Genomic DNA, 27,373 nt, shown 5'->3' on the forward strand with positions numbered 1-27,373 from the left:
TTTGCCCCATCAGCTGTGCTAAGCAGTCCTGTAAATCCGACCTAGCCCTGAGAGATGGCTATAGTGTATGAACCAAGGTCAGGTAGCTGCTTGCCTGCCCCAGTGGTGGTGATGTGCTGGAGAGATGCTCTCCTATTCCTGATCCATGGTAAATTGGTGATAGTCTAATAAATTCTGCAGGCAGACATCTAGTTTTAATAGAGGTAGCATCCAGATACAGACAGTGTCTGGTTTTTATCTGGAGGTAAATTAAAGACAGCCTTATTTGTGTTGATAAGAGAGTCCAGTTCAGGAAGGATTATAGGATCTTTTTGAAGGATGTGTTGTCACACTGATAACCCTGCAGTCCTCAAACGTATTGTGTACAGTGACCAGGAAAAGCGATCAATGCCATTTGGATTACGGAATAGGTGACCATGACCCCAGCCACTGATAAGTGTAGACAGTCCTTACAGGCTTGTAAAAATTTGACACAGACCAACTACATCTGTCTGTTAACTGATACTGCCTCAAAGTAGGAAATATAAGTGATAATTCAGGAATGATGTCAGCTATTTGCACTATATGGATGAGAAGAAAATTCACAAAAATATTTTAAATGCTTTTATTAAAACTGGAAGGATATGAGCTATTAGCAGCGTGTTGTCACGCCCTGTCCTTGGGTTTAGTGGTGGGTGCAAGTTAGACTTTTTTCCTGAACTCTGTGAAAAAGCTACTTTAAAAACACTGGTGCCCTTTGTTGTTTTTTCTAAGCTGTTCCTTTGTTTGCTTACATGTCCAGTATTGTTGTATATTTAAATATCAATGATGGCTCAGGACGTTGTTTTGCTGGGTTACTTCATGGATGTATTATCAAAGGAGGAATCTCTACCCTTAAAGTTTTATGTAGGGAAGTAATTCTGAGACAGCTGGATATTCTTTTCCAGCTGTTCTTCCTCTGGAGCATCAAAGTCATGGATGGCTGCTAAGCAGGATTTCGTAGCAGCCTGTCCCCTGCTGAATATCTCAGCAGCTGATGGAGCACATATGGGAGGTTAGCAGGGTATAGCTATCTAGAGTGAGGAGCATGGTGGTGGTTCTGACCTGAAACCCTGAGAAGTTGCAGGAAAGCATCACCACTTTGAAATCACTGAGAGCACGAGTGTCTGAGGGTGTGGGGCATGAGGATTAGTAATTCCAGCTTGCAGCTCTTAGAGAGAGGCTTTCTGGCCAGGAGAGGGACACCAAACAGTGACTAACACGTTTCACGACAAATCACATGGAGAAAATGCAAGCAACTGGAGAAGGCAGAAAGTAATTACTGATGCGAGGAGGAGGAGAAATGGTTCTTGAAGGGCCTCTGCTGCCTCTCTGGCCATAAGAGAGGCTCTAATAAAGCATAAGTTTGTTAAAAGTTCAGTGTGACTTACTCTTGCATCTCTATTTTCACTGGATTTTCGGTATAGGCTCAATTGGAGAGTAAGGTCCTAATTCTGTAGGCCCAGTATACAAGTTAAAATAGAGAAGGCAGTACACTTGTTTTAGCAGCTTTCAATTTGTTCTGTGCTACAGAGTTTATTTTTGATGTTAAATTCATCTGTAAGGGGGAAATTCATTACATTAGAAATAGGGGCTGCAGGATGCTGTAAGCCATGCAGGGCTGAACTTGACAGGCACATCCTTTCTGAATGTTTGAAAAGGGCTGAGGACAAGTCCAAATCGTGTTAAAGACTAATACTGTATAGTGAATTTGACTGCTAAATTGAATTAAAGGTAGAGAATATGCCAGAATGCCAGTAGCAGCAAGGTATATGATTATTGATCACAAAAGTTGTCCCTGAACTTATTTACAGGAGTGTGTGTTCCTTTTTCTATTTTTTTTTTTTTTTAAGTGCACCTAAGCAGTTTTATATTACTGGTTTGATTGTGAACAGCTTGAAATAAAAATGAATTAGCATGGTTTATTCCTCAGTTGTCTTCAACATTTGTGGCTTTTGCAGCTAGATTTATGTAACTGTAAATGCTTCAGGTGTGCATTTTTATAAGCCTGAGAGAACAGAAGTGGGAAACTGATTATAAAAGTGAAGTGTATGTGCACTGTAAATAAAAATTAGAAAAATCCATATATTTTCTTTCTTCAAGCCTTCAAGTACCAGAATATCCCTCCTCACAATAACAGGTGAGGAAAATTGAGAGGGGAGAAAATACTTTTGAAAGTTAGAAAAGAAACCTTCATCAGGGACTGTAGTGACAGGACAAGGTGTAATGGGTTAATACTGAAATGGGAAGTACAGGTTAGATACAAGGAAGAAGTTCTTCCCTGTGAGGGTGGTGAGATGCAGGCACAAGTTGCCCAAGAGAAGCTGTGGCTGCTCCATCCCTGGCAGTGTTCAGGGCCAGGTTGGATGGGCTTGGAGCAACCTGATCTAGTGGAAGGTGTCCCTGCTCATGGCAGGGAGTTGGAACTAGGTGATCTTAAGGTCCTTTCTAATCCACACCAGTCTGTTATTCTATGGGTCCCGCTCTGTATCTTATAAAAAGTTCATGCATGCAGAGAGCAGCAATATTTGTGAAACAGCTTTGAATTGAAGCTCATTTGAAAATTTACTACTGGAGGTTTTTCCTAGAACATGACTTGTTGACAAAGGGAGGCCTGGTTCAGTGCAGTGCTTCACTTCTGATGCCTCTGATTTTCAGCATACATGAAGTATTGCAGAGTTAAGGGATTTCCAACCACAGTGGCTTTTTCTGTTTTTTTGATGTCAGGCTAATACATTTTGTAATACTGTATGAAAACTGAAGCATGGGATTTGATAGTGTCTTGTTTCAAATAAACATTTGGAAGTAGAAGGAAAACATTTGGAAGTGGTTGGCTTCTAATACTGTTCTGTACAGTTGAGGAGCTAAATAGGGAAAGTTATATAGATAGATGGATAAGATTAGGAGACAAACAGCGTTATACTACTGGAATTAATACCTTTTTCAGAGTGTTAAGGTATTTCTCTTCATCTCTAAGCAGTCTTAAAGATATACATTAAAGAGGGATGAAACAGAAGAAGGGGCTTTTTGGACAAAACTAGAGGGAAGTAAGCATTTGCTGTAGATAAGAACGTTCATTCCACTTGAGGGAATAATGCTTTCACTTTGTGTACTTCAAAACCAAACCCAGTGGGAAGCATACAGCCTGACTCTTTGTAGCAATGCTAGTAAACAAAGCATGTCTATATACTGACTTGTTGAGATGGGGTGGGGAAGGGGAAGGAGCAGAATAACATGAATACAGTCTGCACGTTACTGAATATAACATCCACGTGGGTCTCATAAACCATATGCCTGTACACATGTCAGGAGTGTGTGTTCCTATTTCTATCCTGAGAATTGTTCATGAGTAGTTAATTGTTTGTGAAATCATTTATAAATAGCCTTGATTGCTTGTGTTAAGTTTAGCTCTCCCCTGGTTTATAAAGTTCCTGAACTGCTTCTGAGACATAATCAGTTTGCATGCAGCTCTTCCAAAAGTCTGTTTAAGTTTAACCCTTACCTTTTTTAGTGGTTTAAAATAGAATTTGGAACTGTTCAAGCAAGTGCATACTGGATCAAGAGCAGGACTACACATACACATGCCACTTCAGCATGTTCCTCCACCAGATCGCACAAGGTCTGAGGAACACCAGACTGGCTGGTCAGGGGCTAGTCTGGGTCTGGGATGGCTGTACCTATCTTAGTTTTTATCCTGCAGAAGCTCTGGCATGTATCTACACTTCAGGCCTTTCAGACCTACCCAGGATGGCTCATCAGAGTGGGCGCAGGGCTGTGCAGTACTGTTGGGTTTGCTGCTTCCTGGCAGTAGCCCTCTTGATTGTGAGAGGAATTGAGATGCCCACTGAGTGGGCAGTGATGAGTGCCATTTTCCCATGGAAGTTCTGGAGTGCTCTTGCACAATAGTTCCTGAAATGTGGGTTAAAGCTACTGGTTTCTCTTGTCATCTTGAGGAACGGTGTGGTGCCTGGCTATGAATTGAGACACAGGTGCTGATTAGCCATAAAACATTATGAAACACAGATTGGATTTTCTTTACTGTTCAGCTGTAGTTAGGTTTTTGAAAGAGGATGTCAGATTGAGATGAAGTTTGTTCTTTAATTTACTGAGGCTTTTGGAGCTGTCGGAAGTTCAGTGTGTTGGAGCTCTGGTTGCTGTTTCGACATTTTGCTTATTTAAAATTCTGTTAAACCCTGCCAATAAGTTGGCAGACTGCACAAGGGGAATTTTCTTACAGAGAATATTCTTGTTAGTGGTATTGCTTTATGTAGAAAATACATAACTTAAAACATCAGAATCTTACTGGAGCTTGAATGGTCTAGTCAAATTCATAGAATGATAGAATGGTTTGGGTTGGAAGGGATCTAAAGGCTCCCTCAGTTCCAACTGGAGCCAGCAGTTTGCTCCAAGCCCGGTCTAGGCTGGCCTTGAACACTGCCAGGGATGGGGCAGCCACAGCTTCTCTGAGCACCCTGTGCCAGTGGCAAAGCAAGTTAAAAAAATAATTTCAATGTCAAGACTGTCACTACCAAAGAGTCACAGAATTTGGAAAACTTGAACACTGTAGCTTTGGTCCATTAAATGTGCCTAGTTATTGTTAATCAATGTTTATGTGGCACACTTAGTAGTAACATGTTTCCTTACTTGATGTTATTTTAAAAGTTTAGATTATTGAAGATCTTTGACTGCTGGCTTTTTTTTTTTTTTTTTTTAATTTTCATAAAGTTGTTTCATTCTTAGTTTGTGTTTTGTTGCAGAGTTGATTAGAAACCTTAATTTTGGGGAACTTCCCTTTGTTCACAAAGCTTTGGTGTGTATTAGTTATCATAGCCTCCCACAACCTTGTGTCTGCACACCTTCAAAGAGCGAGCACACTTTTCCATCCTCTTGGGTATGGGTGAGCACCATCATTTTCATGTTTTCACAGGAAAACCCACTCGTTCTTATGACAAAACAAAGGGAAACACAGAAGTGTGAATGCACTACAGGAAACCTTCACACTTCAAAGGATCTATGGGGATCAGTTAACTCTGTGACCCTTGCAGGAGGCAGAAGCGAGGCCCCAGCTCAGCCCTTTCATTGCTGGGTTTGACCGTGTGCTGTCCATTGGTGTCTCTCTTTGCCCTGCTGCCCTTTTCCCAGGATTGAAACAAAGGGTGGGCAGGGTTTATTAAAGCCAAACAACAGAAGCACAGAAAGCAGTGAGGAAAATGGCCAACTCCTTAAATAAGAGCCAGCTCCTAAACTCTGCCATCTACTGGGGATTAATAATGGCTCCCACTATGAAAGGCTGGTGAGTTTAAAGGGAAAGGAGTGAGGGAATACTCCTACAATGCATTTGTATAGCTGCAGCCTCCAGTAGTTGGTTTATGTCATGTCTTTAGTTTTACTTTCTGGTTAAGCATCCCACTCCCCTTGATTATAGCTGAAATTACATTTTTGGTATCTTTTAAAGGCATTTCTCTTTCAAAGCTTTCAGCAGAAGCATGTCCCCAGTGTTGTGGGAGATTTTCGAGTGCAATTGTGAGATTTTTAGGTATGTGTGAAACAGTGCTTCCGGTTTCGTGGCGTTTTCTTTCAGTCTAGTAGGCTGCAGATGCAGGACTACCAGGGCTGTGCCAAGCAAGTGGGAAGTGGGAGTCAAATAAGGATCATGCTCATTGCAAAGCCCAGCCAGGTTTGATAAGCATGAATGCAAGGAAAGTTCTGGGGAATTAGGGAGTTCTTAGTTGTGATGAGATCAGTTTGGGTTCTGCACCAAGAAATAGCTCCCTGTATCTTAAACTGAATTACAATTTTCTTTAGATTTATGTTTTTCAGAGTTGGTGTTGAACTCTTAAGCATTGTTGGTAGCCCAAATAAATGGGCTGTGTCTCTGCAGACCAGAAAGCCAAGTTAGGAATCAAGTGGTGGTGGTGGGAAAAACCCTACAGGAAATGCAAAAACATAGATACATATTATTTAAATTTAAGTTTCCTAGAACTTTAGAAGTAAAGGCAGAAGGGCTATCTTGATGCATCTCATTCATATTTCTGTGAAATAAAAGTAATTGAAAGTAAGACTTCAATAAAATACACATGCAGGGAGAAAGCAGCGAGTCTTCCAGAGAAGATAGCGTGGTAGAGAAAGGGAATGTGCTTCCCTTCCTAGGAGCTGTGCAGCTGACTCTGGTTACTTTTTCTTTTATGAATACCTTCTATGTTTTATGCATGGGAAATATGATAAAGTTTAATGGGAGTGTGTATCTATAGCAAACTATGTTCCCAGATAAAATATCCAACAAACACTGGAGCAAAAAAGAAAAATCTTAACACTCCTGAGTTTGACAGTGCAGAGGTTTGAGGGGTGTACAGTGGATGTGCTGACCGGGGCATGTTACCCTACCAGGTGCTTGAAGTGAAGGTTTGTCTAGCTCTGTTCTTTTGGTGCTCTTGATGCTGATTTCTGCGCACAGGACCACATCTGACAGTGCCCTTGAATTAGGGTTTCAGTAGCTGTTTTCAAGTGTGCAGTATGTGCTATCGCGCTTGGAGGCTTCCCTACAAAAGCAGTGCCTGACCTGAGGCAATCTAGCTGATGATGAACAGTTAGATACTGCAGATGGTAGCTGATGCTCATGCAGGCTGTGCACCTCCTGTGCTTGTTGTTTTCATTGTTGGACTGACACCTTGATTCTTGAGGTTTTTCTGCTTTTGTGTTTTGCAGGCTGTGGAATTCTGACCTTCCAGATTTTAGTGCCATATATATGCAAGGTTGGGGGTTTGGATAATGCCACCTTTTGAAATGCCAGTGCTCTGGGTATTAGAAGTCCCTGGCACTTCAGTCTTGGCAGAGCTGGACCTCCTAATCGCAGTAGGATACATTTGACTGTAGGGCAGATGAGAGTTTTTAGTAATGAATTGTGGTGCTTAAAAAGAAATTTCAAGGTAAACTTCCATTGCAGCTTAATTATGTTTTAAAGTAAAATTTTATTTACAGGGTGGTTTAAATTACATTTGACTATTTGGACTTCAGGAATGGCATTTTGCTTGCATAAATAACAGTTGTTTTTTTCTTCTTTCAACAGAGGTTGCAGAACTTGAAGCTAATTTACCTTGTAAGTATAGCATTTAATGGCATGCTTTTTAAGGGGAGAAGGACTATAGAACTGAATGTTTTGACTGAAGTATGAATGCTAATGGAAGGAAAGCTATGCAAAACTCTGCCACTCATTTTCTGTATTGCTCCCTCTTAAGGGATTGTAGTGAGTACAATTAGTGTACTTTGGAAGCAGTATTCCCTCTTGTAAACCACCCAAAAGGTACCTGGAACTGAAAAGTGCATTTATAACCTCACTCCTGTTCTTCCTCCATTCCCTCTTTTTCAAAATAGGAGATCTGGTTCAGAAAATAACCAGTTTCTCAGGAAACACATGAAGTCAACCTAGTGCTTTTCCCCATGTAATCTGTAACCTCATGTGTGGGTTAGTAGTGAAAATACCTTTTTTTTTTGTAAAAAATACTTTTTTTTTTTTGTTTAAAAAAAAGTGTTTGTTTTTTTTTTTAAAGTGATCCATATTCCTTTAGAAAAAATAAAAGGCAAGATTATGTGATTTTAGCCCTGGCATGTTACTTGTAATGGATGTTATGCTGCTAAAAGCTGAAAATATTAATAGCCACTTTACAGTAGTCATTTAAGAGCACAAGGTAAATGGCTTGTTGCTTCTAAGAGCTGAGGGCGGATAATTAAAAATCAAGTGTTTTCTGTTCCTTTGCTTTAGAAAGCCTAGTTCTGTAATGGACAGCAAAACACAAAGCCCTTTTATAAAAGGGAGTAAAGTTCCTACTGCTCTGTGTTTGTTGCTAAGGCTGGGTGTTGACAGTGAAGCTTGAGTTGCTGCTGAGCTCTCTTTCTTTTCAAGTGTTGACCAGAACAGCATCATTCTGCCTTGAGTTCTTAGAACACAGGCGAGCACAACAAATTTTTGCTTAAGCAAGTCCAGTTACATTCAGAGCTCATTGCTTGCTCTACAGAACTCCCTGTGGTGCACATTCCTGTTTCAGAGTAACCTAAGACGGTTTTCCCTGCAGGGAAAGAGGTAGGAGCTGCTTGCAACAGGCTGAGAATGTATGTGCAGGCTATTACTGTGCTGTGCATTCACACTGTCTTGTCCATATGCTTATCTTGCAAGAAAGCCAGTGAACATTCTCTCCAGTTATGCTGGCAGATAGCTTGTAATGTTTCGAGTCTTTCTGCAGTTAAGGGGAGCTTTGACCATGTGTTTTTCTGTCCAGGTGTTGAGAGAAAAATTCTGAGTACTGTTTCTGATGAGCATCTTCTGTTTGCTAATGATTCCAAATCCAGGTCAATATTCAGATCTTAAAAATCAGGCTTCTCAGTGTACAGACTGCCTGATGGGAAGAGTTACAAGGGCAAAAAATACACAATAGAAGCAGTAAAAAGGGATGTCAGGAAGAGGCATTATTTTAACTCTATGTTCTTCTTTCTTGAAGGCAATTACAGAGATTGCACAGAATAATAAACTTTTTTTCTGTAGACTCTTCTTTAGGATAACAAGCACCTCATAAACACATATCAGGGTTTGTAGTTACTACAATGTGAACGCATTGCTAGGGTTTGTGTATAGTTCTAGTCATTTTTTTCAGGCAAATAGGGTCTATATCTCTGATACTATTTGACTCCTTGATTACAGAAAAAGAACAGCCAGCCTGATAGGTTAAGAAGCTAAAGGCTGCATAATATGAATAGTGTATCCATTGATATATACACCTTCTAGTGCCAGATTGACAGCTTGTCTCTGCCATGGTCAAGAAAAGCTAGTTTTGTGCATGGGAAGGCAACTTGATTTCTGTCATGAAATGAAACAAAGAGCTTTTATGCTGTGAACTTGCATCTGTTGAACTGAACCACTGACTAGTTTCATTAGGTTGCTGGTTTTTTTCCACAGTTGTTCTTCATTGGCACTGTTCTCTTTAAATTCATCTAGTCTGAGAATAAAATGTATTTGGTTTGTAATGATGCTCTATATGTTAATGCATGTAATTGGTTATACAGAAGAAACTTGTTCAGTGTGACAGCTTAGCTGGCTTTTGGATGAGGCTTTCAGTAAAGCTTGTATCTCATTATACCCGACAGGTATAAATAATCCTTTGTGAGCATCGGGGCTGTGGAGGCATGACCTCTTGCAGGCTGCAGTGTATGATCAAATGTTAAGATACACACATTAACATTAAAGAACTTGTAATGAAGAAATGCTCATATTCTGTATGCGGTCATCTTAACATGCAGCTACGATCTATGCAGAAAACCAAATCTTTTGGCATTTTAAGCTATTTAAGAGGCCATGGATTACTGAAAGGAAATAAGTTTCTTCCTCAGATCAAAGAAGTGAAGTTCCATTACTGCAGGTGACCTGTAACAGTATAGGGAGGAGGTGCTTAGAGACAAAGTGTAAGAGGAAATCACTTGGCTGGAAGGTAGGGATTAATCAGGGAGTGTATTTGGAGAATGTGGAAGATGATATACTTGCTTTCCCAACAGTGGAAAACCATTTTTCTGATGTAAATTACACTTTTGTTTCACAGGTACATGTAAAGTGAATTTTCCTGACCCAAACAAGCTTCATTACTTTCAGCTAACTGTAACCCCAGGTAATTTTTTAAACGTTACTTTTGGTTTTGTGTGTGTTTGTGTTAAGGAAACATAATTCCAAGAGTTTGCTCAAGAATCCAGTAAACTTTCTAGTCAAAGACTGACTGTAATATAGTGGTTATATAGGGGCAGTGGAGAAACTGGGCTGGATTTTGACTAGTAGATTCCAATAAAAAGGCCATCAAAATTGAGCAGGTTTAGGAATCAGGTCTTGTTTGTTCACTTTGAATTTTTTCTTTTTCCTCTGGGCTGATTTCAGACCACTTTGCTTTATTTGCTGAGAAAATTCTTGACCACATCTAGATAAATTGCTGTACTACAACCCTGTTACAGATTTATTCTTTTCTTACTGGTTGCTTGACTCTGCAGAGGTAAAGAGGTAGATGACAGAAAACTGGAAAACTTCACATCTCTGCATGTCTGATGATGCTTAACAAGTAGGAGTCTCTTAGTCTTTGAATACTCAAGTATGTGGAAATATCTTTTATTATTAATGCAACTTCAGCACACTGGGAAGCTTCGGGCATGCTGTTCAATAAAAATGTTTTCAGAATTTACTATTTCCACATAAGCTTCTTAATAGCCATCTGAAATGGCTCACATAGCTGTCCATTTTTGAATAGAAAGTTGTGCTTGTGTTTTATGGATGAATGTTCATGGAAGATTATTTAAACTTCATGGTCACTTATTTTTGCTATGTTTCGCCTTTGAGACTCTCTGCAACTACTTAAATAAGAACATGGACACGTGCAGTACCCTGAATTGAGTTAGATGTGCCAGGATCAGTATCTCCCTGCCAACTAGTTCTTGTAGAGGCACATTTTCAGCAGAATTCCAATGCAGTATGGCAGTCATCCTGCTGTCTTGCCTATAGAAATAGGGTTTACCCTTCAAAGGGTAGTAAGAATCTTTCTCATAATCCAGTATCTTGAAGTCAAATGAGCACTAGATGTCACTATTGCTGCTTATTATCCAAAATCCACTAGGACTTCCTCAGCAGTGGAGATCTTGGGTGGTCTTTGTTAGCATGTCCATTCATGTAACTCCTTTTTGTGATGGAGAAATGAGTAAGACTGCCCTAGTCACTGTAAATAAAGAATAAATGCAGGTGTTGTTACAGGACTTTTAACCTCTCATTCTGTGTGGATGTGTGGATGTGTTCATGCTTACTTGGTGAGCGTTAGTCTGCTTGTCCCAGTTTATGTGATGCTGCTTTATTATGTTTTGCAAAGGAGTCGACTTTATAAGATCATCACTGTGTGAGTTAGGGATGCGAAGCAATGATAGCTTCTTCATACTAATTCTATAGCATCTAAATACATAGGCGTTTTTGTTCTGTTAACCGCCGTGAGGGAAAATGTTGCAGTCAGAAGACAGTAGTTGAATGCAGAGCATGGGTTTTGCGCTAGCTTTCTTGCTGAAATGATCTTGGGAATGATATGATCTTAATTAACATTTTGTTGCTCTAAATATAGCTGCACAGCTGAAGTCTCTGCAGTTGCAGTCTGACCCAAGTAAACATCTATTTTCAGCTGTGCATAATTCAGGTACAGAATCTTGTGATCAGATACAGCTTAGCACAGCTCTCCAAAGGCAAAATGGAACACATACCAAGAAAATCTTTGTAGCTTTCTGATTGCCTTCCTTATTGAGGTTTTACTTTAGAGCATGCTAAATCTTAGTTTTCTTTGGGATAGCAGAGGCAGCTAGGTGGTCATCACAGAATTTTTCTGGCTCAAATGGCCCAAAAATCTTTGCTTGAGCCAACTATTTTTGTAGCATCTAAACAATGTTGCATGAATCTTGACAGCCCAGAGGAAGATTCTGCTTTCCTTCTGCCTATAACTCTCTCTTGCATTGAGGAACTGAGTTCCTTCTAGAAATCCTGCTCATACATCTGCCTCTTCAGGGAGCACTTTGCAAATACCTCTGCAGCTTTCCAATCATGGATGAAGAGCTGTGCTCAGCACAGCTGCGGGTGCCAGGGAATACCTAATGCTGCCGTGCAGTTCTCATTTAGGACCTCTGCAGTACATGTGTGTAAGCCAGGGCTGGTAGTCTGTGCAGGAAGGAGGCTCTTGCCGGCTCCCTTAAGGTTCTCAGTTTGCTTATCTGTAGTTACAGAGATTGCATCCTTATATGATAGATCTGGTAGAGCAGTGCTAATTCTTCTCATATCTAATGTTTAAATTCTCTTATATTCTGATTAATATGAGAGCTTGAGTTCAATAACCACATTTTTATAAGGAATCTTACACCAAGCCAGTTTCTGGAAGAAGCTGGCTGTCAGGGTTCCATGAAGGTACTGACCGAACATGGTTTTTAATGCTAGAAATGCCATTTGTGGTCAGTGTTCTAGCTTCATGTTATTGACAAAGCCTGTGCCCGATGCTTTGTATTATGCAGTCTGGGCTTGAAAGGATAGAGAAAGAAGCTTCTTTAAATTCTCACAAAAAGACTAATTTGAGTAAGAAAATAAACTTTATCACCAAAGCAAAATTACTCTCAGCTCCCTTGGTCTGCACTTCTCATAATAACCTTTCTTAGTAGGTATTTAATGGCACAAAATTATCCTGGTTTTTAAATGAACTGTGTTTGCAGGAAATCTTGCCAAGGGTGACTGCTGATTTAGTGTAATTAAAGAAATTCCAATTCCTTTATGTTATAGCTTTCTGCAGTGCACCTTGATTGGATATATCTTAGAAAATGGGTAAGACTGAGTTTGTCTACTGTAGCAGTAAAATCTGTGTTCGTGAGGCAGATACTGTTGCCTTTCTCTGCTGCCTGAAGCTTCTTCTTCCTTTTGTCGTCTGAAACAATTGCTCTTTTAAAAAGATGCTTTAGGCAGACACTTGCCTCTGTTCTTGTTTTTGTACCAGTACCACTTGGATCAAAACCTAGGAAAAATAAGAGATGCTTATAATGCAGGCAGAGTCCTGCCTGCTGCACTGATATTTGGAGCACAAAATAGGAATCTGAGACTAAAACGTGGTAATGACCTGGAAAAAAAAAAAAGAAGGTGAGGTTTAGGTAGCTTACACATGAAGAAAACTATAGGGATATGTATAGCTAACGCAGTATTGCTGCAGTTTCCAGACAGTTGGAGTAGTCTGGGTTTAGTGTGGTTATTTTAGAGCCCAGTTCTTCAGGGAATTAATAAAGAGCCTGTTCTCTGTTTTGTGTGCTGTGAAATGACAAATTTCAGTGAGCATGGCTGAGCATTTCAACGCTGCAAATTCAAGGAGTTACTATCAAAAGCATATCCTTTGTGGCCTGTCCTAATTATCTTGCATTTTCTTTTAAAGTGATAAAACGATTTAATTTAGTATTTTCACAGCAGTTTTAGCCATCAAAACGCCTTATGAATGCAAACTGAGATTATAGTCAAGTTGTTGGTAATGGAACTTCAGACTGAAGTGGGAGAGATGCTGGCTGTTAATGCAGCTTGAAGACATAAATTTAAGTGGTAGGAGGAAAACTGGAGCTCACATTTTTGCAAAAGTCTCATCACTGGCCAACTTCCTAAGTTGTGTGCTAAAGCTATTTTATTTGACGGTTTTATGTTTGAATTGTAGCACTTTCCTCATCATTAGCTCTGCCAGAATTTGAGTATTTTCCCACCCCTGTTCCATGCCTAAAAGATTGAGGGTCTTTATCCCAGTCTGTAGGGATGCTGTGGGACACAGGGAAGGAAACTACCATGTGGAAGAGCCTGTTTACTTCCTTGAGATGCTGTAAGATGACTTGATTCTGAAGGCTTATCTTGTTAATGCATTCCAAGATTTCTGGCTGGGTACTGAGGCTCTCCAGAGATATGAATGTTTAATATACCTTTGGGTGATGGGTAATGAGCAGCATGCTTTATTGTGGCTTTGGTGAAAAGCTTACAAACATACAGGGAGAATTGTAAAGAAGGAGGGAGGAGAGATGCTTTACACTTCTACTTTGGCAAATACATCCTTGCTTATTTTGTAACAGAACCAGTAGCATGCTCAGTGCATTTCTTTGTTAGTGCTAGCACAGACGGATGCCAAGGGAAACCTGAAACATAAAATGAGTTGTAATGGAAGACAGTGTTTAGTATTGAGTTGACTTTGAGGGAGACTTCATCACAAAAGTATGTGGAAGTGACCTGCAGTGCGAGGCACAATGTATAAAGTGCTCCAAGTCTTCCAGAGATTTCTCAGCCTTACGCGTAACACAGGAAGATAAGATGAAACAGAGTTAATACATGAGGTATCTCTTACAGCCTATGGAGGTGTTAATATATGGTTACAAAGTGCTTGAGCTAATCTAAAACATGGTTTTGTTAAGGAAAAGGGATGTTGTTTCACCACCTCGTCCTGCTGCTGCTTTTCTGCTGATAATTTAACCCTCTGCGTGCCAGTTCATCTCCATAATCCTGCAGGAAACTGCACTCTTTTTGTGGTTATGGTTTTACACATTGAGAGAGGCTCAGCTGGTCTTGTACCCTGCAGCTGAACTCGCCTTTTCTGATATCATCCTGCACATGGACACTGGGAATTTCTTCCATAGCTGGGTAGAAGTGGAGCTATCCTGAGCTAGGTCTGCATGATGGGGAAGAGCAGAGAAAATGAAGACCAACTATTAGGCTTTTTTCCTCAACCCATGCATCTCTTGGGCAATGCCAGAGCGATCTTTGTCTGTGCTTGAAGTCAAGGACCTACCTTAATGTTTCTGCATGCTGCTGAGGCTGTGGGCCTCATGTTGTTGGCGTGTAGAGATGTGGAACATGGCTTTAGTCTTGCTACTTGACTGGCAGGAATGTTACGGTCTTCTGGCATGCTCTTCTCCCTGGGAGCCATTCTCAAATATTTCTTTAGGACAATTGTATTACAGTGAGGATTCTTTAAATCTGAGGATTTTCTTTCACGTAAAGCACGTCCATCAACAGGCATCTATGAGAATATGAGTTGTTGTTGCACCCCATAAGTCCACAAAATCCACAAAGTGTGCACACTTTAAGTCCACAAAAGGGAACCAGTGAAAATAAGCCAAAAAAGTAACTTTTTGCTGCCTGATTTCCTGAGCAACCTTAAGTGTTGGCATCTCTCCTTTACCTTTCTATATCTGCAGCAGGCTTTTCCCTATGCAAACACATGTGGGTATTTCATGTGATTGCTTGAGAAGGGCTTGTGAGCCCATGGGAAGGTTTTGGGGTACATGGCTTGCACTGTAATAAGCACTTAATTCCTCTGTGGTGTGGCTTGTTTGTTTTAGCCCTGTCACAGAGTCGTGACCAGAGATGATTCCAACTGTGTTTTTTTACACAGGATGACATCCTACTTGGAAATAGTGAGGATTCCTGACACTTTGTTGAAAAGCTATTACAGTGTGCTAGATGGTGAATAAAGTGCAGTTAGCTGTGACCTGGAAGGTAACGTGGTGGTGTCTCAGCTGTTTGAACTCCTGGGAAATAATGGACCATTTTTCTTATCATTCCTTCCTGGAACAGTCAGTGTCCTGCTTCAAGTATTTTGCCCATTTGACAGGGAGCAGTTTCATCAAAGGGATATTGGTATAACCCACGTTTTACATCTCATTCATTAGAAATGACTTCTTTACTATTTTTTTACCTTGGGATACTTGAAAACAAAAGAGAAATGCTTTTGTCTTGCCTTTTTTTTTTTTTCCCCATAAAAATTAGTGCATGTGCATTTACTTTCTGATTAAGCAAAGGGTACATGAAAAGTCTGCTTAATAAATGAAACATGCTTCAAAGCTGGATTGGAGTGGCAATGGAGAACACGTTTGAAAAGCCTGTGTTCTGGCCAGGTTATTAAACTGACATTTGCAGTGGCTAAAGCTTGCATAGCTGAGTGTGAAGGCAGCTGGAAACATCACTAGGTAGGGTGGGGAATACCAGCCACACTCTGTTTCCACACTCTGTGCCTATGCTACTGTTGAAACCCAAACTTTCGGATGCTGTTCATGTGCTGAACCTCTTGCAGCCTATACAGGCTCCTGGGAGAAGCTGGACTGTGATATTGTCCCAGCAGCTCTTTTGCTGTTCTGCAGGCACAGATCCTTTGGAGTGGTGTAGGGTGCAGTTGAGCCTCATCTTTTGGCAGCATCAGCTTTTACAGGCTCACTTCCCCCTATAAACTGAGGGTTTGTGTTATTTAACAGGGTGATTCCCTCTTGTTTTCAGTAAGCAAGCTGGTAAGAGGTTGTGAAGAGGAGGAGGGCAGGAGCTGACTGCTCTCTTGTGATTATGGCAGTTGCAGTGTGGAAGCTACAGGCTTGTGCTGACAGTGGTGAGATTGTAGCATGGACTGAAACTCGAGCAAGTGATATGGGGCAGTAGTTGGTAATAGGAAATAGAAGGTCACGCTAGATATGTGTAGGGACTGGTAATGCAACAAGTCCAGAAGACAGCAAGCATCCTGAATGAGGATTCTGATGACCTTTAGTAGAGGAGCTATTTTCTTTTAGTGGTTTGGAACAAGCTAGATAATAAAACTCTTTCTGTAAACTATGGACCACTTCACATAACTTTCCTTTGTAAAGTTGCTTTAAAAAATATACTGTCATACAGTGATAAACAGCCTTCCTTACCTTCAGGCCTTCACCATGGCTACACTGTGTGATACAGAGAGCTAGAGTACACAAGGTAGTTTGAGTCTAAGCGTTCCTTAGATGTCCCACATCCCCAGTGTAGGCTGGGTACCTGTCTGTTTCCCTTTCTTAATGAAAGGCACATTTCAGACCACTTGCAAGCATTTTTGCTTCCAGGCACAGCCTTCTCAAGAGTTGCAGGCTGTCTGCTATCCTATATCATCTCTGGTCAACTGCAACTAGATATTTTCAGATTTCTTATTTTAAAATTCAGCTATTTTAATAATTCAGTACTGAGTCTGAGGCTGACGGACTCTCCTAACTGATAGATCATCCTAAGATAACTACAATAAAAGGGTAAACTCGCTCTTTTATTGTGGTACACTTCGAAGCATGCTCTTGCACACCGTTATTCGTGCTACTTATGTTATGTAATTGCTAGCGCATCTTGTGCTAGCAGGATTTAGCATTAGCAAGTGGAGTATGTATCCAGCCTATTTCAAGGGTCAGTGTTGTGGTACTGCGTGCTACGTGGCTGACGTGTGGCCGAATTGTCTTCATACAGACATGAGAAGTTCCATCAAAGGTTCCTCTGTCTCAGTGTTGCCTGGTAGTCTGATGAGGAAGGTGGACTTTCCAGTGTCATTCTGAGCCTGTTAACTCTTCTGACTTAAAATTCCTGCTGTACAGGTGTTGAGAGTGGAGGAAGAGACCATGTTCATGCTCTTGGGCTGGGTGGCAGCTAGTGTTACAGTATAACTAGGTTAAGTATGTGATGATAACCCTGTGCCATTATTTTAATCTTTGTAATGACAGATCTTTTGTATTATATGGTGTTTGTTGTTTTCTCTTAACTATTATCCTTGGGTTTTTTCTCCTTTAGATGAGGGCTATTACCAAGGTGGAAAGTTTCAGTTTGAAACTGAAGTTCCTGATGCCTACAATATGGTGGTAAGTATTTGTCATTAAGCTAATAGTTATCAGTTTAGATTTCCTTTACAGGTAATAGGACTTCAGAGGGAACTTGGTGTTGACACTAAGCAAAGCATCTTCTATCTGCTACTAAAGTATCATGGGTTGGAGAAAAATCTTGGTTGGCTAGAGTTTTCTGGGGGTCATCTGAATTCCTGCTTAAAGTTGGGGTAGTGTAAAAGTTGGATTTGGTTGCTTAAGGCTTGGGGAAGTTGGCATTTCAAAATCTCTTAGGATGGAGGCTCCACTGCCTCTCTGGGCCTCTGTTTCAGTGTTTACCTACCTTTGTTGTGATTTTTTTTCCCCCCTATTTCAGGTGATGATTTATCTTTCCTCAGCTTGTCTGTGGCCTCTTAAGCAATTACTGTGTATCTCTAAGAAGAGCCCAATTCCATCTCCTAGTAGAGTTGTAGACAGCAGTAGGGTCCCCACCTTCAGCCTTCTCCAGGCTGAACAAATCCAGGTCCCTCAGCTCTCCCTGTGCTATGTGTGCTCTGATCTTATCACTATCTTGGTGGCTGTCTGCTGGGCTCACTCCAGTTTGTCCGTATATCTGGTACTGGGGAGTTCAAGATGGGGGACAGTGATTCCAGATGCAGTGTCATGAGTCCAGGGAGCAGGGGTAGTATTTTTTCTGGCTGTTCTTTTGCAGTCCAGTGTTTGCAGCCAAGCAGCTTTTATTGCCTTGATATTATATGCCTTAAAGAATAATTACTGGTAACTCTGTGACAGAAGCTGCTTGGGAGCACAGATGAGACAGACCTGAGAGTCTCCCTTGTGGCTGAGGTGCCACCCTCATGTGTTCTCTCCTGTTAATTGTTCTTGAGATCTTAATGATTATTCCCACAAAATTTGGCATATCTAAGAGAAAAGGATGCAGTAAGTGAACAGAGGCTTCTTTGTGGCCTTCAGGCTGGTGGCTTATATTCTGGTACTGGATTTGGGTGCTTAATCCCTGTTGAGAGCATGCAGTGGAGGACTTGGAAAGCACAGACGTGGTGAGAAGTGGCCTCCTTTAGTGAGCTCTGCCAATTCTACTGGTTGTCTCCCAGGCTGTCTAGTTAAATGTCTTTGCAAAGTAACAATGCCAGTGGTTATTCAACAAACAGCTTTTCAGAAGACCCACAGATGATTGTGGTGTCTTTTGCAGGTAAATAGAAAGCTCCAGACAGCTTGGCCTTTTCAGGCATGAGAAGCGTTGGCATTTCACTATTGTACTTTACCTTGCAAGGGAGGGGAGATGCAATTACGGTAAAAATAACTTCAGACATTATTTTCCCAGTTTTGCTGTAAAAAGAACGAGGTTGACTCCAAAAATGGAAAGCAATTGGGGCCCGCATTTGGTTGTCAGGAATTAAGCCTGCCATTCTGTGTCCTGATAGTTTGATACTGAAGGAAACTCGACTCATTGGTTTCAGTATTTGCAGTTAGGTGTATGAATTGCAGGAAGAAGAAAGCCTCATTTTCTTTAATTGGAGAAGTTTTGATAATTTTTCTTGATTTTTATAACTTTATCCCATCCTTCTGCTTTCTTACTTTTGGTGTTGATAGTTCTGAGCTCTTCTTTCCAAGGGGCTGAAGAATGTGTAGGGGAGGACACGGAGAATGTATAGGGGAGGGTAGAATCATAGGGTAGAATCATAGGGTAGAATCATAGGGTAGAATCATAGGGTAGAATCATAGGGTAGAATCATAGGGTAGAATCATAGGGTAGAATCATAGGGTAGAATCATAGGGTAGAATCATAGGGTAGAATCATAGGGTAGAATCATAGGGTAGAATCATAGGGTAGAATCATAGGGTAGAATCATAGGGTAGAATCATAGGGTAGAATCATAGGGTAGAATCATAGGGTAGAATCATAGGGTAGAATCATAGGGTAGAATCATAGGGTAGAATCATAGGGTAGAATCATAGGGTAGAATCATAGGGTAGTTAGGGTTGGAAAGGACCTTAAGATCATCCAGTTCCAACCCCCCTGCCATGGCCAGGGACACCTCACACTAAACCATGGCACCCAAGGCTCTGTCCAACCTGGCCTTGAACACCACCAAGGATGGAGCATTCACAACCTCCCTGGGCAACCCATTCCAGTGCCTCACCACCCTCTCAGTAAAGAATTTCTTCCTTAGATCCAATCTAAACTTCCCCTGTTTATATTGTTCATATACAAGTGAGAAGGAGGTGCAGTGGTCTGAAATTTAATTGCTTGTATTCCCAGACTGAACTTGGAGAATGGCTCATTAAGACTGCTAGCAGAGTAGAAAGGTTATGTTTCTAAAAGCAGAGGACCTAAGTTTTCATTACAGAAGATGCCTTCATAAGTTTCCTAATGCTCTTTTATAGTCTATGAATACATATTTTTGACAGGGGCCTTTAGGGATGGGACAAGGGGGAATGGCTTTAACCTGCCAGAACAGGGGAGACTGAGATGAGCTCTTAGGCAGAAGCTCTTCCCTGTGAGGGTGCTGAGGCGCTGGCACAGGGTGCCCAGAGGAGCTGTGACTGCCCCATCCCTGGCAGTGTTCAAGGCCAGGTTGGACACAGGGGCTTGGAGCACCCTGCTGTAGTGGAAGGTGTCCCTGCCCATGGCAGGGGATTGGAACTGGATGAACTTTAAGGTCCCTTCCAACCCAAGCCAGTCTGGCATTCTATGGGTCATGCACTATAGCTTGTAAAAAGCTCATGCATGCAAAGAGCAGCAGCATTTCTGAAGCAGCTTTGAATTTCACTCTCCTTTCATAGTAGTATTGGTCAAGGATTATCTGCTCAAGCTGTTTGGGTTTTGTTTTGGTTTGGTTTTAAAGTGTTTGGGATACTGGCTGTCATTATTTATACACTTCTCTCAGTACAGGTAGTTGTGTTAGCGTTTACATTGTATGGTTTGGGTTGTGCTTTTAAGTTCCCCTTAACATCACCAAAGCATTTCACACTATAATACAGGCCACCCACACTTGTCACACTATAAATACAGAGGTGGTTGTTTAAGGCTGATTAACTACATCCTTGCTCTAACTTGACTAAATTGTTCCGTCACATACCTGAGAAACATGGCCATCAGTATAAAGGGAGAAACCCTTTCATGTTCTTTGCTGTCATTTTCAGTAATAGCAGTTTAACCACTGTGGCAATGTTGGGCACAGGGGAATATACACAATAGATACTCATTATAATTTCTTAAAGTTTTGTGTTGAAGGTGTTTACCTAAACAACCCTGCTGCTGGAAAGTGTGATATGTTAACAGCAGAGCTGAATGTTAATTTGAATCTGGATTTTTTTGATTCTCAATTGCTATAATTAAAAAATCTTCTGGTCGTTACAGTTCTCTGCTCAGAAATTCTACAGCAAATGGTAATTATGGTTTTTAATGCAAAAATAAAAAGTTTGCCTGTGTGTAATTTAGGTTGAAAGTTGGATTACGGTTTGGTTATAAATGAAAAAGTATATGTTAACAAATAATGAGATAATTATGCTGAGGCCGTAGTTTGTTTTCTACCAGGCAGAAGACTGAAAAGTGATGGCAGTGTTCTTAATAGAGCTGTTCAGACCAGCCCATAAGCAAGGTTGGGATATTGCACATCTGCATCCAGCTCTTTGCAGTAGTGCTGAGTGTGTTTGTATTGGGAGTAAAAAAGACCAGACGAGACTGGCAAGTTGTCATAGCCCTGCTTCAGAGTCTGCATCCGTTTTCTAGCTAATCTTTTTAGCCTGCAGTAAAAACCATAGAATCATAGAATAGTCAGGGTTGGAAAGGACCTTAAGATCATCTAGCTCCAACCCCCCTGCCATGGGCAGGGACACCCCACACTTTAAGCCATGCCACCCAAGGCCTCATCCAACCTGGCCTTGAACATCGCCAGGGATGGAGCATTCACAGCTGCCCTGGGCAACCCATTCCAGTGCCTCACCACCCTCACAGTAAAGAATTTCCTCCTTAGATCCAATCTAAACTTCCCCTGTTTAAGTTTGAACCCGTTACCCCTTGTCCTGTCACTACAGTCCCTGATGAAGAGTCCCTCCCCAACATCCCTATAGGCCCCCTTCAGATACTGGAAGGCTGCTCTGAGGTCTCCACGCAGCCTTCTCTTTTCCAGGCTGAACAGCTATAAAATGCATAATTTAAAGTATAGTTTATATAAAGCATCCTTTAATTTCTGTAGCATTCTGCTGCCAAAATCCTATATGCTTGGTGCTCCTCTGGAGGAGAATTCTCTTTGCCCTTCTTTCCTCATAGGCAAGCATTCTGCTTCTGTACTTGGGAAAGAAGTGGATGTTTAGAATGGTGATGTAGTGGAAAAGTGTAAGAATATATAACAAAAGAGGAAGACTTTGTGTTGTGGACTGCAGCCGTGATGTATTTATTATTCTGCCCAGGGAATAAAAGTATGGGAGGCTTGTTTGGAAAGTAGTGGGTCTGTGAATACAGAGAAGTAATGTATCCTTGGGCTTTTATGACTGACTAGGATGTACACCAGTGTTTGGTACCTGGGCTATAAACTTCCTTAGAGCAAAGATTCAAGAGCATAAAATGTAGGAGAGATGCTTTGGAGCAAGCACTGCTGTGAAGTGCTGCTTCTTGCCTGTGAACAGAGTGTGTTCAGCTGGTTAAGGCTTAATCAGACTTCTGTACACTGAGCTGCTATACTAAAGATTAGGAAAGTTTATTATAATTATCTGTAAGGCAAAAGATGTAATAATGGTTCTTGCACTATATCCATAATTAAGTGAGCCTACTTAGACTGTTGGAGAGGTGGATTGTTTTAGAAGCGTCTGAGCTTGAGAACTGGAAAGAGTTCGTATTTTTAATCAGGTGTTGGAGGCATGAGGATGGTTCGGGTAGATTTGTGCTACAGTGCTAGCAGTAATTTGTCACCCCACTGATTCCTCATTGATTCCTGGCTGATTTCTGCTTGCATATCCATACATGCATGAAAGGGCCCTTAATACATTGCATACTTTCTAAATGTGCTGTTCTTTATATCATTAACAGGCGTAACAGTGAAGGAAGGGCTTCTTTAACAATTTAATATATTATTTACCAGATAGCCTGTGGACTGTTTTCTTTGATGGTGGTAGGATATTGTGTCAGAACAGAAAGCAACTGGTATTGATACAGATGTTGCAGGGGGACCATGAGAAGAAAACTGGAGCAGGGTTAGCTAATTCTGTAGTGTGTTCTCAAACCCACCATGCCATTAGAAGTATTAAAATCTGTTGGTAAACCTGTCAGTTGGCATTTAAAGTATTATACTTGTTAGGCTGCACATCCATGAGCTTTTCTGTAAATCCAACAGGAGTTTGTTAGTGTTTGTACTTATAAAGCCTGCTGGGAATGTTGCTGTCCATAAAGATAGGAAGCTGTGAAACAGCAAGCAAAACATTTAATGCTGTATACAGCAAATGCCTTTAGCACCAAGTGTTGTTGGCTGACCTCTGTGTCCACAGTATCTGTTCCCAAAGCACTGCTTTTTCAGTTGAGCAGCTGCCTGGAAATAGAGGTCAGTGGGAGATGGGAGCAAATGTTAAAGAATAATAATAATAATAATAATAATAATGAAATAAATCCAGTGACCAAGGGATTGATTTTTTTTTTTTTTTTTTCAGAAACAAACTCTTTTTCTGCCTTGAGTTGCAGCTGATGAAATAATGAATGCTACAACACTAGGGACTTGGTGCTTTAAGGAACCTGATGAATAGTACAAATCTGGTTTAATGTTCACATAAAACTAAGCTGCCTGCCACAGCAAGTCAGGGCTTGTTTGCAGCTCCCATGGCTTTGATGTACCATGTTGTAAGAGTGACAGCCTTAGAGACTCTCCAGTTTACTGATATTTTTATGTCTTGAGGTGCTTCAGGCAGTGGTCAGTTGCCAGGAGTTTTAACAGCAGAGCTGCTATCTTGGCCCTTTTTCTGGCTAATATGATAGTTGTGTAAACAGCAAGCAATCCAAAGGGATTTGATTCCTGAACGATCAGATGTTACAGTTAAGAGGCCTCCATCAAGCTCTTTGGTGACCATACTTTTAAGTCTTTTTTTGGAACTGATGGAATGGGAATTGGGCTCGAGCTCCATCATGCCTCTGCCTGGAACTTTTGAGGCACTGCAAGGAAGCTAAGGGACCTGGAGTGCATAACAGGGACAGTTCTTGTGTCAAGACCCACTGCTCTGCTGTAAGCCAGCTCTTTTTCCTCTATTTGAGCTGGCTAATCAAGTCCATCAAAAGCTCAAAGAGTAGCATGGCCTCATTTTCCTTGACTTGTGTCTCTCTACTACATGCTTAGCTGTGTTTGGCAGTCAGTTTCAGCTGGTCCCGAGAAGCTCTTCAAGGAACTGGTAGGGGAGAGTGGCAAAAAATGCCTTGGTTAGCTTGTAGCTTGGTCCCTGAAATGTGCATTCCTGTTAGTGCCTCTTTTGGGGTGTTACATCTGTAAGAAACAGTAAAGAAAAAAATGGAGTCATAGTTGTAGGACACTTCTGAAGCTTGTTCTGCAAAACTTCCACCAAAACTGAAGTCAGTGTATGTCTAGTTCTCAAACGCTTGTAATGCTTTCCTGTACAATTTATGTTCACTAATATGTTGAAGTAGACTGGGAATGGATGTGAAAGATATTTTTCACTATCAAAACTAATGAGAGATACTAAAAGGTAAGTGGCTGCTTAGAAAGGGAGAAAAAATGAATCCATTCTGTGTTGTGACCCCAGTGAAGCCTGGATATACCTGTGTCTGAGTATAGTATATGACTATATGACTGAGTATATGACCAGTATCTGAGGTAAAGGAAGAGTTTGAGAGATGAAATGGGTTTTGTAAGCTTTGTTGTGCAAAGCTTCATGTGTATGACCTGGAGCAGGCTGGATGTATTCAAGTGAAACACCAGCTGAAGGAAATCCTGTGTGAATTTGGTTTAAAGAAGACTCGAAGATAACTTGAAGCAAACTTGAAGAAGAAGTTTTGTCTGAAAAGAAATTTCATGATAGTACTGCAGTTGTCCTCTTTGAGTAACAGGAAAAAGAGAAAACTGTTTCACTGTCAGAACTAGGTTTTTTTCTGATTTTTAGCAACGAAAAGCACTTTGAAAGGATAAGGAAATTCATTTGTTTCCATGATAAAAAAAATGAGACCAGTTAATTCACTCAGAATTTGGGATTTTAAGATTTATCAGAGTCTCGTAGAAGCGTAGAATCAGAAAATGGTTTGCAGGGACCTTAAAGCTCCTCCAGCTCCAACCCCTGCCACGGGCAGGGACACCTTCCACTGGAGCAGCTTGCTCCAAGCCCCTGTGTCCAACCTGGCCTTGAACACTGCCAGGGATGGGGCAGCCACAGCTCCTCTGGGCACCCTGTGCCAGCGCCTCAGCACCCTCACAGGGAAGAGCTTCTGCCTAAGAGCTCATCTCAGTCTGCCCTGTTCTGGCAGGTTCAAGCCATTCCCCTTGGCCTGTCCCTACAGACCCTTGTCCAAAGCCCCTCTCTAGATTTCCTGTAGCCCCTTTAGGCACTGGGAGCTGCTTTAAGGTCTCCCTGGAGCCTTCTGTTCTCCAGGCTGAACAAGCGCAGGTCTTTCAGTTCTGTCTCCAGAGCAGAGCTGCTCCAGACCTCACAGCATCTCCATGGCCTCCTCTGGACTTGCTCCAAGAGATTCATGTCCTTACTTAGTTTGTATAAAGCTTACTTTTTCCCTGCTCGTTGATGCATTCACTGTTTGAAGGTGCATACAGTGGAAATTTCCTCTTTTATCTTGATCTACTGGTATGGAATAAATGCTGCTGCTTCCCCTTCCTTGAGAACTAGACATTATCCTTCAAAATAGTGTGAAGGTGTAGCTAATGAAAAGCTGTGCTGTTAGATAACTTCTAAGAACATGTGTTTTGAAGTCATCTTGATTTGATTTACAAAAAAACATTTGTAAAATGTTTGAGACTATTTTCTGCATACCACTTCATTTTCAGTAGTGCCATGATCCAGTATTGGGGCAGTCCCAAGTGTCCCTTGAGTTGCTGCACAAACGTGAAATAAGAGTGGAGAAAGTCAACGTCTGCATTGTATGTTGTAAATTCGTTGTGGTGATGTGTGTTTCTTCTTTTAGTGCCAGACTAAAAGAAATGCTATCGGTAGCTCAGTGCCATGCAGATTCTTTTTCTTTTTTTTTTTGCCAAGGAGTCTTAGTTAAAAAAAAAAAAATGTTACTAAAAAGATGATTGGGGGAAGTTGAGAACAAAGTAATAAATCACAACGCATCATTCTGGCATTCAAATACAGCTTAGGAAGCTGTTTTGTCTCGACTGAAGATTTCCTGGGAATCAGTGGAGGAAAATAGCTCCATGTATAATATGTGATTTAATTGAAGTGATAAAAGGTACTGGTCTGTGCTGATGTATTCCAGTATACTTCCTATAAGAAATCACCTGCTTGATTGAAAGCTGCAAATTGTACTTTGGAGAGCAGAGATGGAACAGCATGCTGTTGCTAAGCTACTGGAAGTTTTATGACCCACTATTTACTTCACAAAACTAGAGCAAATGAGACTGTATTTTAAGAATCTGTATTTCAGATACCATATGGAATTCAGAAATCTAGTGATCTTGTCTGAAAATAAGTTTGATGGCTTTTTCTGTTAGTGTCTTAAGTTCAGATATGATGCACCTTCTTGATGCTTCTTGTAATACTTCCTATTCAGTTGCCAACAGGAAGGTCTGCATTTAAAAGAAGCTGTTATTACCACTGCATCCTCTGCTGGTTTACAGACCCCTAATTTGAATGAGCCTTAGGATGTTAAGTTCTTAACACTTAACATCCTAAGGCTCATTCAAATTAGGGGTCATTCAGTTTCTTAACACTGGATGTTAAGTGTTAAGAACTTAACATCCAGTGTTAAGAAACTGAATGACCTGGAATGTTTTCTTTCCCCTGAAGGAGCCAGGTGAAGAGAGTAAGTTTTCTTGGCTTTCTGTAAAGTTAAGTTTCTCTTTGAAAAAGCCTGATACCAGCCCAGCTTTTTTGAAGAGTAGCTAGAAGGGGGGATAAAGCTGGTGTAACTCCCATAGGTTGTCATCAGTGTCTTCTAACATACAAAATTAGGCTGTGAATATCAGATGTTTGCCTCTTTCAGTTCTATGATTTGTGACAGTTTTATTTGAAGGGATAACATTGTAATTTGTTTTCTTTCCTGTCAGCCTCCAAAGGTAAAATGCTTGACAAGAATCTGGCATCCGAACATTACAGAGACAGGAGAAATCTGCTTAAGGTAGTAAAAGCATTCTGTATTTTTAGCCTTGGAGATTTATCTGTGTGAGAAAGTGTTTGTTTGTAATTTGCATGCCAGTATGTTTTTCAACAGATCCTGCAAATCTGACCCTTAAGAACTTTGATACCTACTGCAAGTATTGTTCTTGCTGTCATTAGAGACCATGAAGAACCTGGCTTTTCAGGTTCAGACTTACTATTCTCTTCTAGTTGGGGTGAAAATGTAAACTCCAGTCTAAACAAAGCTGAACTGTGTTTCCTTCCCACATAAATGAATAGTTCTTATGCTCTGAGAGGGCTTAAGGCTTTACTTGTTTAATGCCTGAATGTGTTACGTGCTTGAAAATGATTCATATTTCAAAAAGGAAGGAAAAAGGTCCCTTAAACTTTGACAGTAATTATTCTATATTTACCATTTATTTTAATGTTTAACACTAGTAGGACACATGCACCAGTTAGAACCACACAGAGTTGGGACAGTGTATGTCAAGGTAGGAAGCCCAAAAGCTTCACTGAAGGGAGAGGCTTATGTTGCTGGGTGCTTATCCCAGCAACATAAATTGTGATGTTTCAGTAAATGTTTCGTAAATCATAAACGTTTCCTCTTTAAAATCAGTTTCTGAAATGTTGTAATTTCCGTGTTTCATCCTGAGTACTTGCTGGTGAAATTGGCCAGAAACCAAGCAGAAACAGGAGTGAGAAGCATGACTGTCATCTCTCAAGTTAATGGGACATGAAAATAGATGAAACAGAAGCAATGGATATAAGTGAGACTGAAAGCTGTTCTGAAAATTCAGAACAGTTACAACCATACGTAGTAAATTAGTGCCTAATAAAAAGCTAAATTTTTCTCTTATACTTAAAAATTATTTTAGTGCTGTGTTCAAAGTCCTGAAGGTCTGGTGAAAAT

The 27,373-nt window shown here is 40.8% G+C and overlaps 1 protein-coding gene across 4 annotated transcripts in view; it reads left to right on the forward strand.

Moving 5' to 3' along the window:
* UBE2F (ubiquitin conjugating enzyme E2 F (putative)) overlaps positions 1–27,373 on the forward strand; it is an 82,306-nt gene that overhangs the window by 5,436 nt on the left and 49,497 nt on the right. For all 4 annotated transcript variants that reach the window (XM_080632041.1, XM_080632042.1, XM_080632040.1 and 1 more), the window contains exons 3-6: positions 7,085–7,114; positions 9,603–9,668; positions 17,132–17,199; positions 26,394–26,464. In XM_080632041.1, the coding sequence (XP_080488167.1) occupies positions 7,085–7,114; positions 9,603–9,668; positions 17,132–17,199; positions 26,394–26,464 (235 nt within the window). The remainder of the gene's footprint in view (positions 1–7,084; positions 7,115–9,602; positions 9,669–17,131; positions 17,200–26,393; positions 26,465–27,373) is intronic.

Source organism: Psittacula echo (assembly GCF_963264785.1).
Source record: "Psittacula echo genome assembly, chromosome: 20".
NCBI lineage: Eukaryota > Metazoa > Chordata > Aves > Psittaciformes > Psittacidae > Psittacula > Psittacula echo.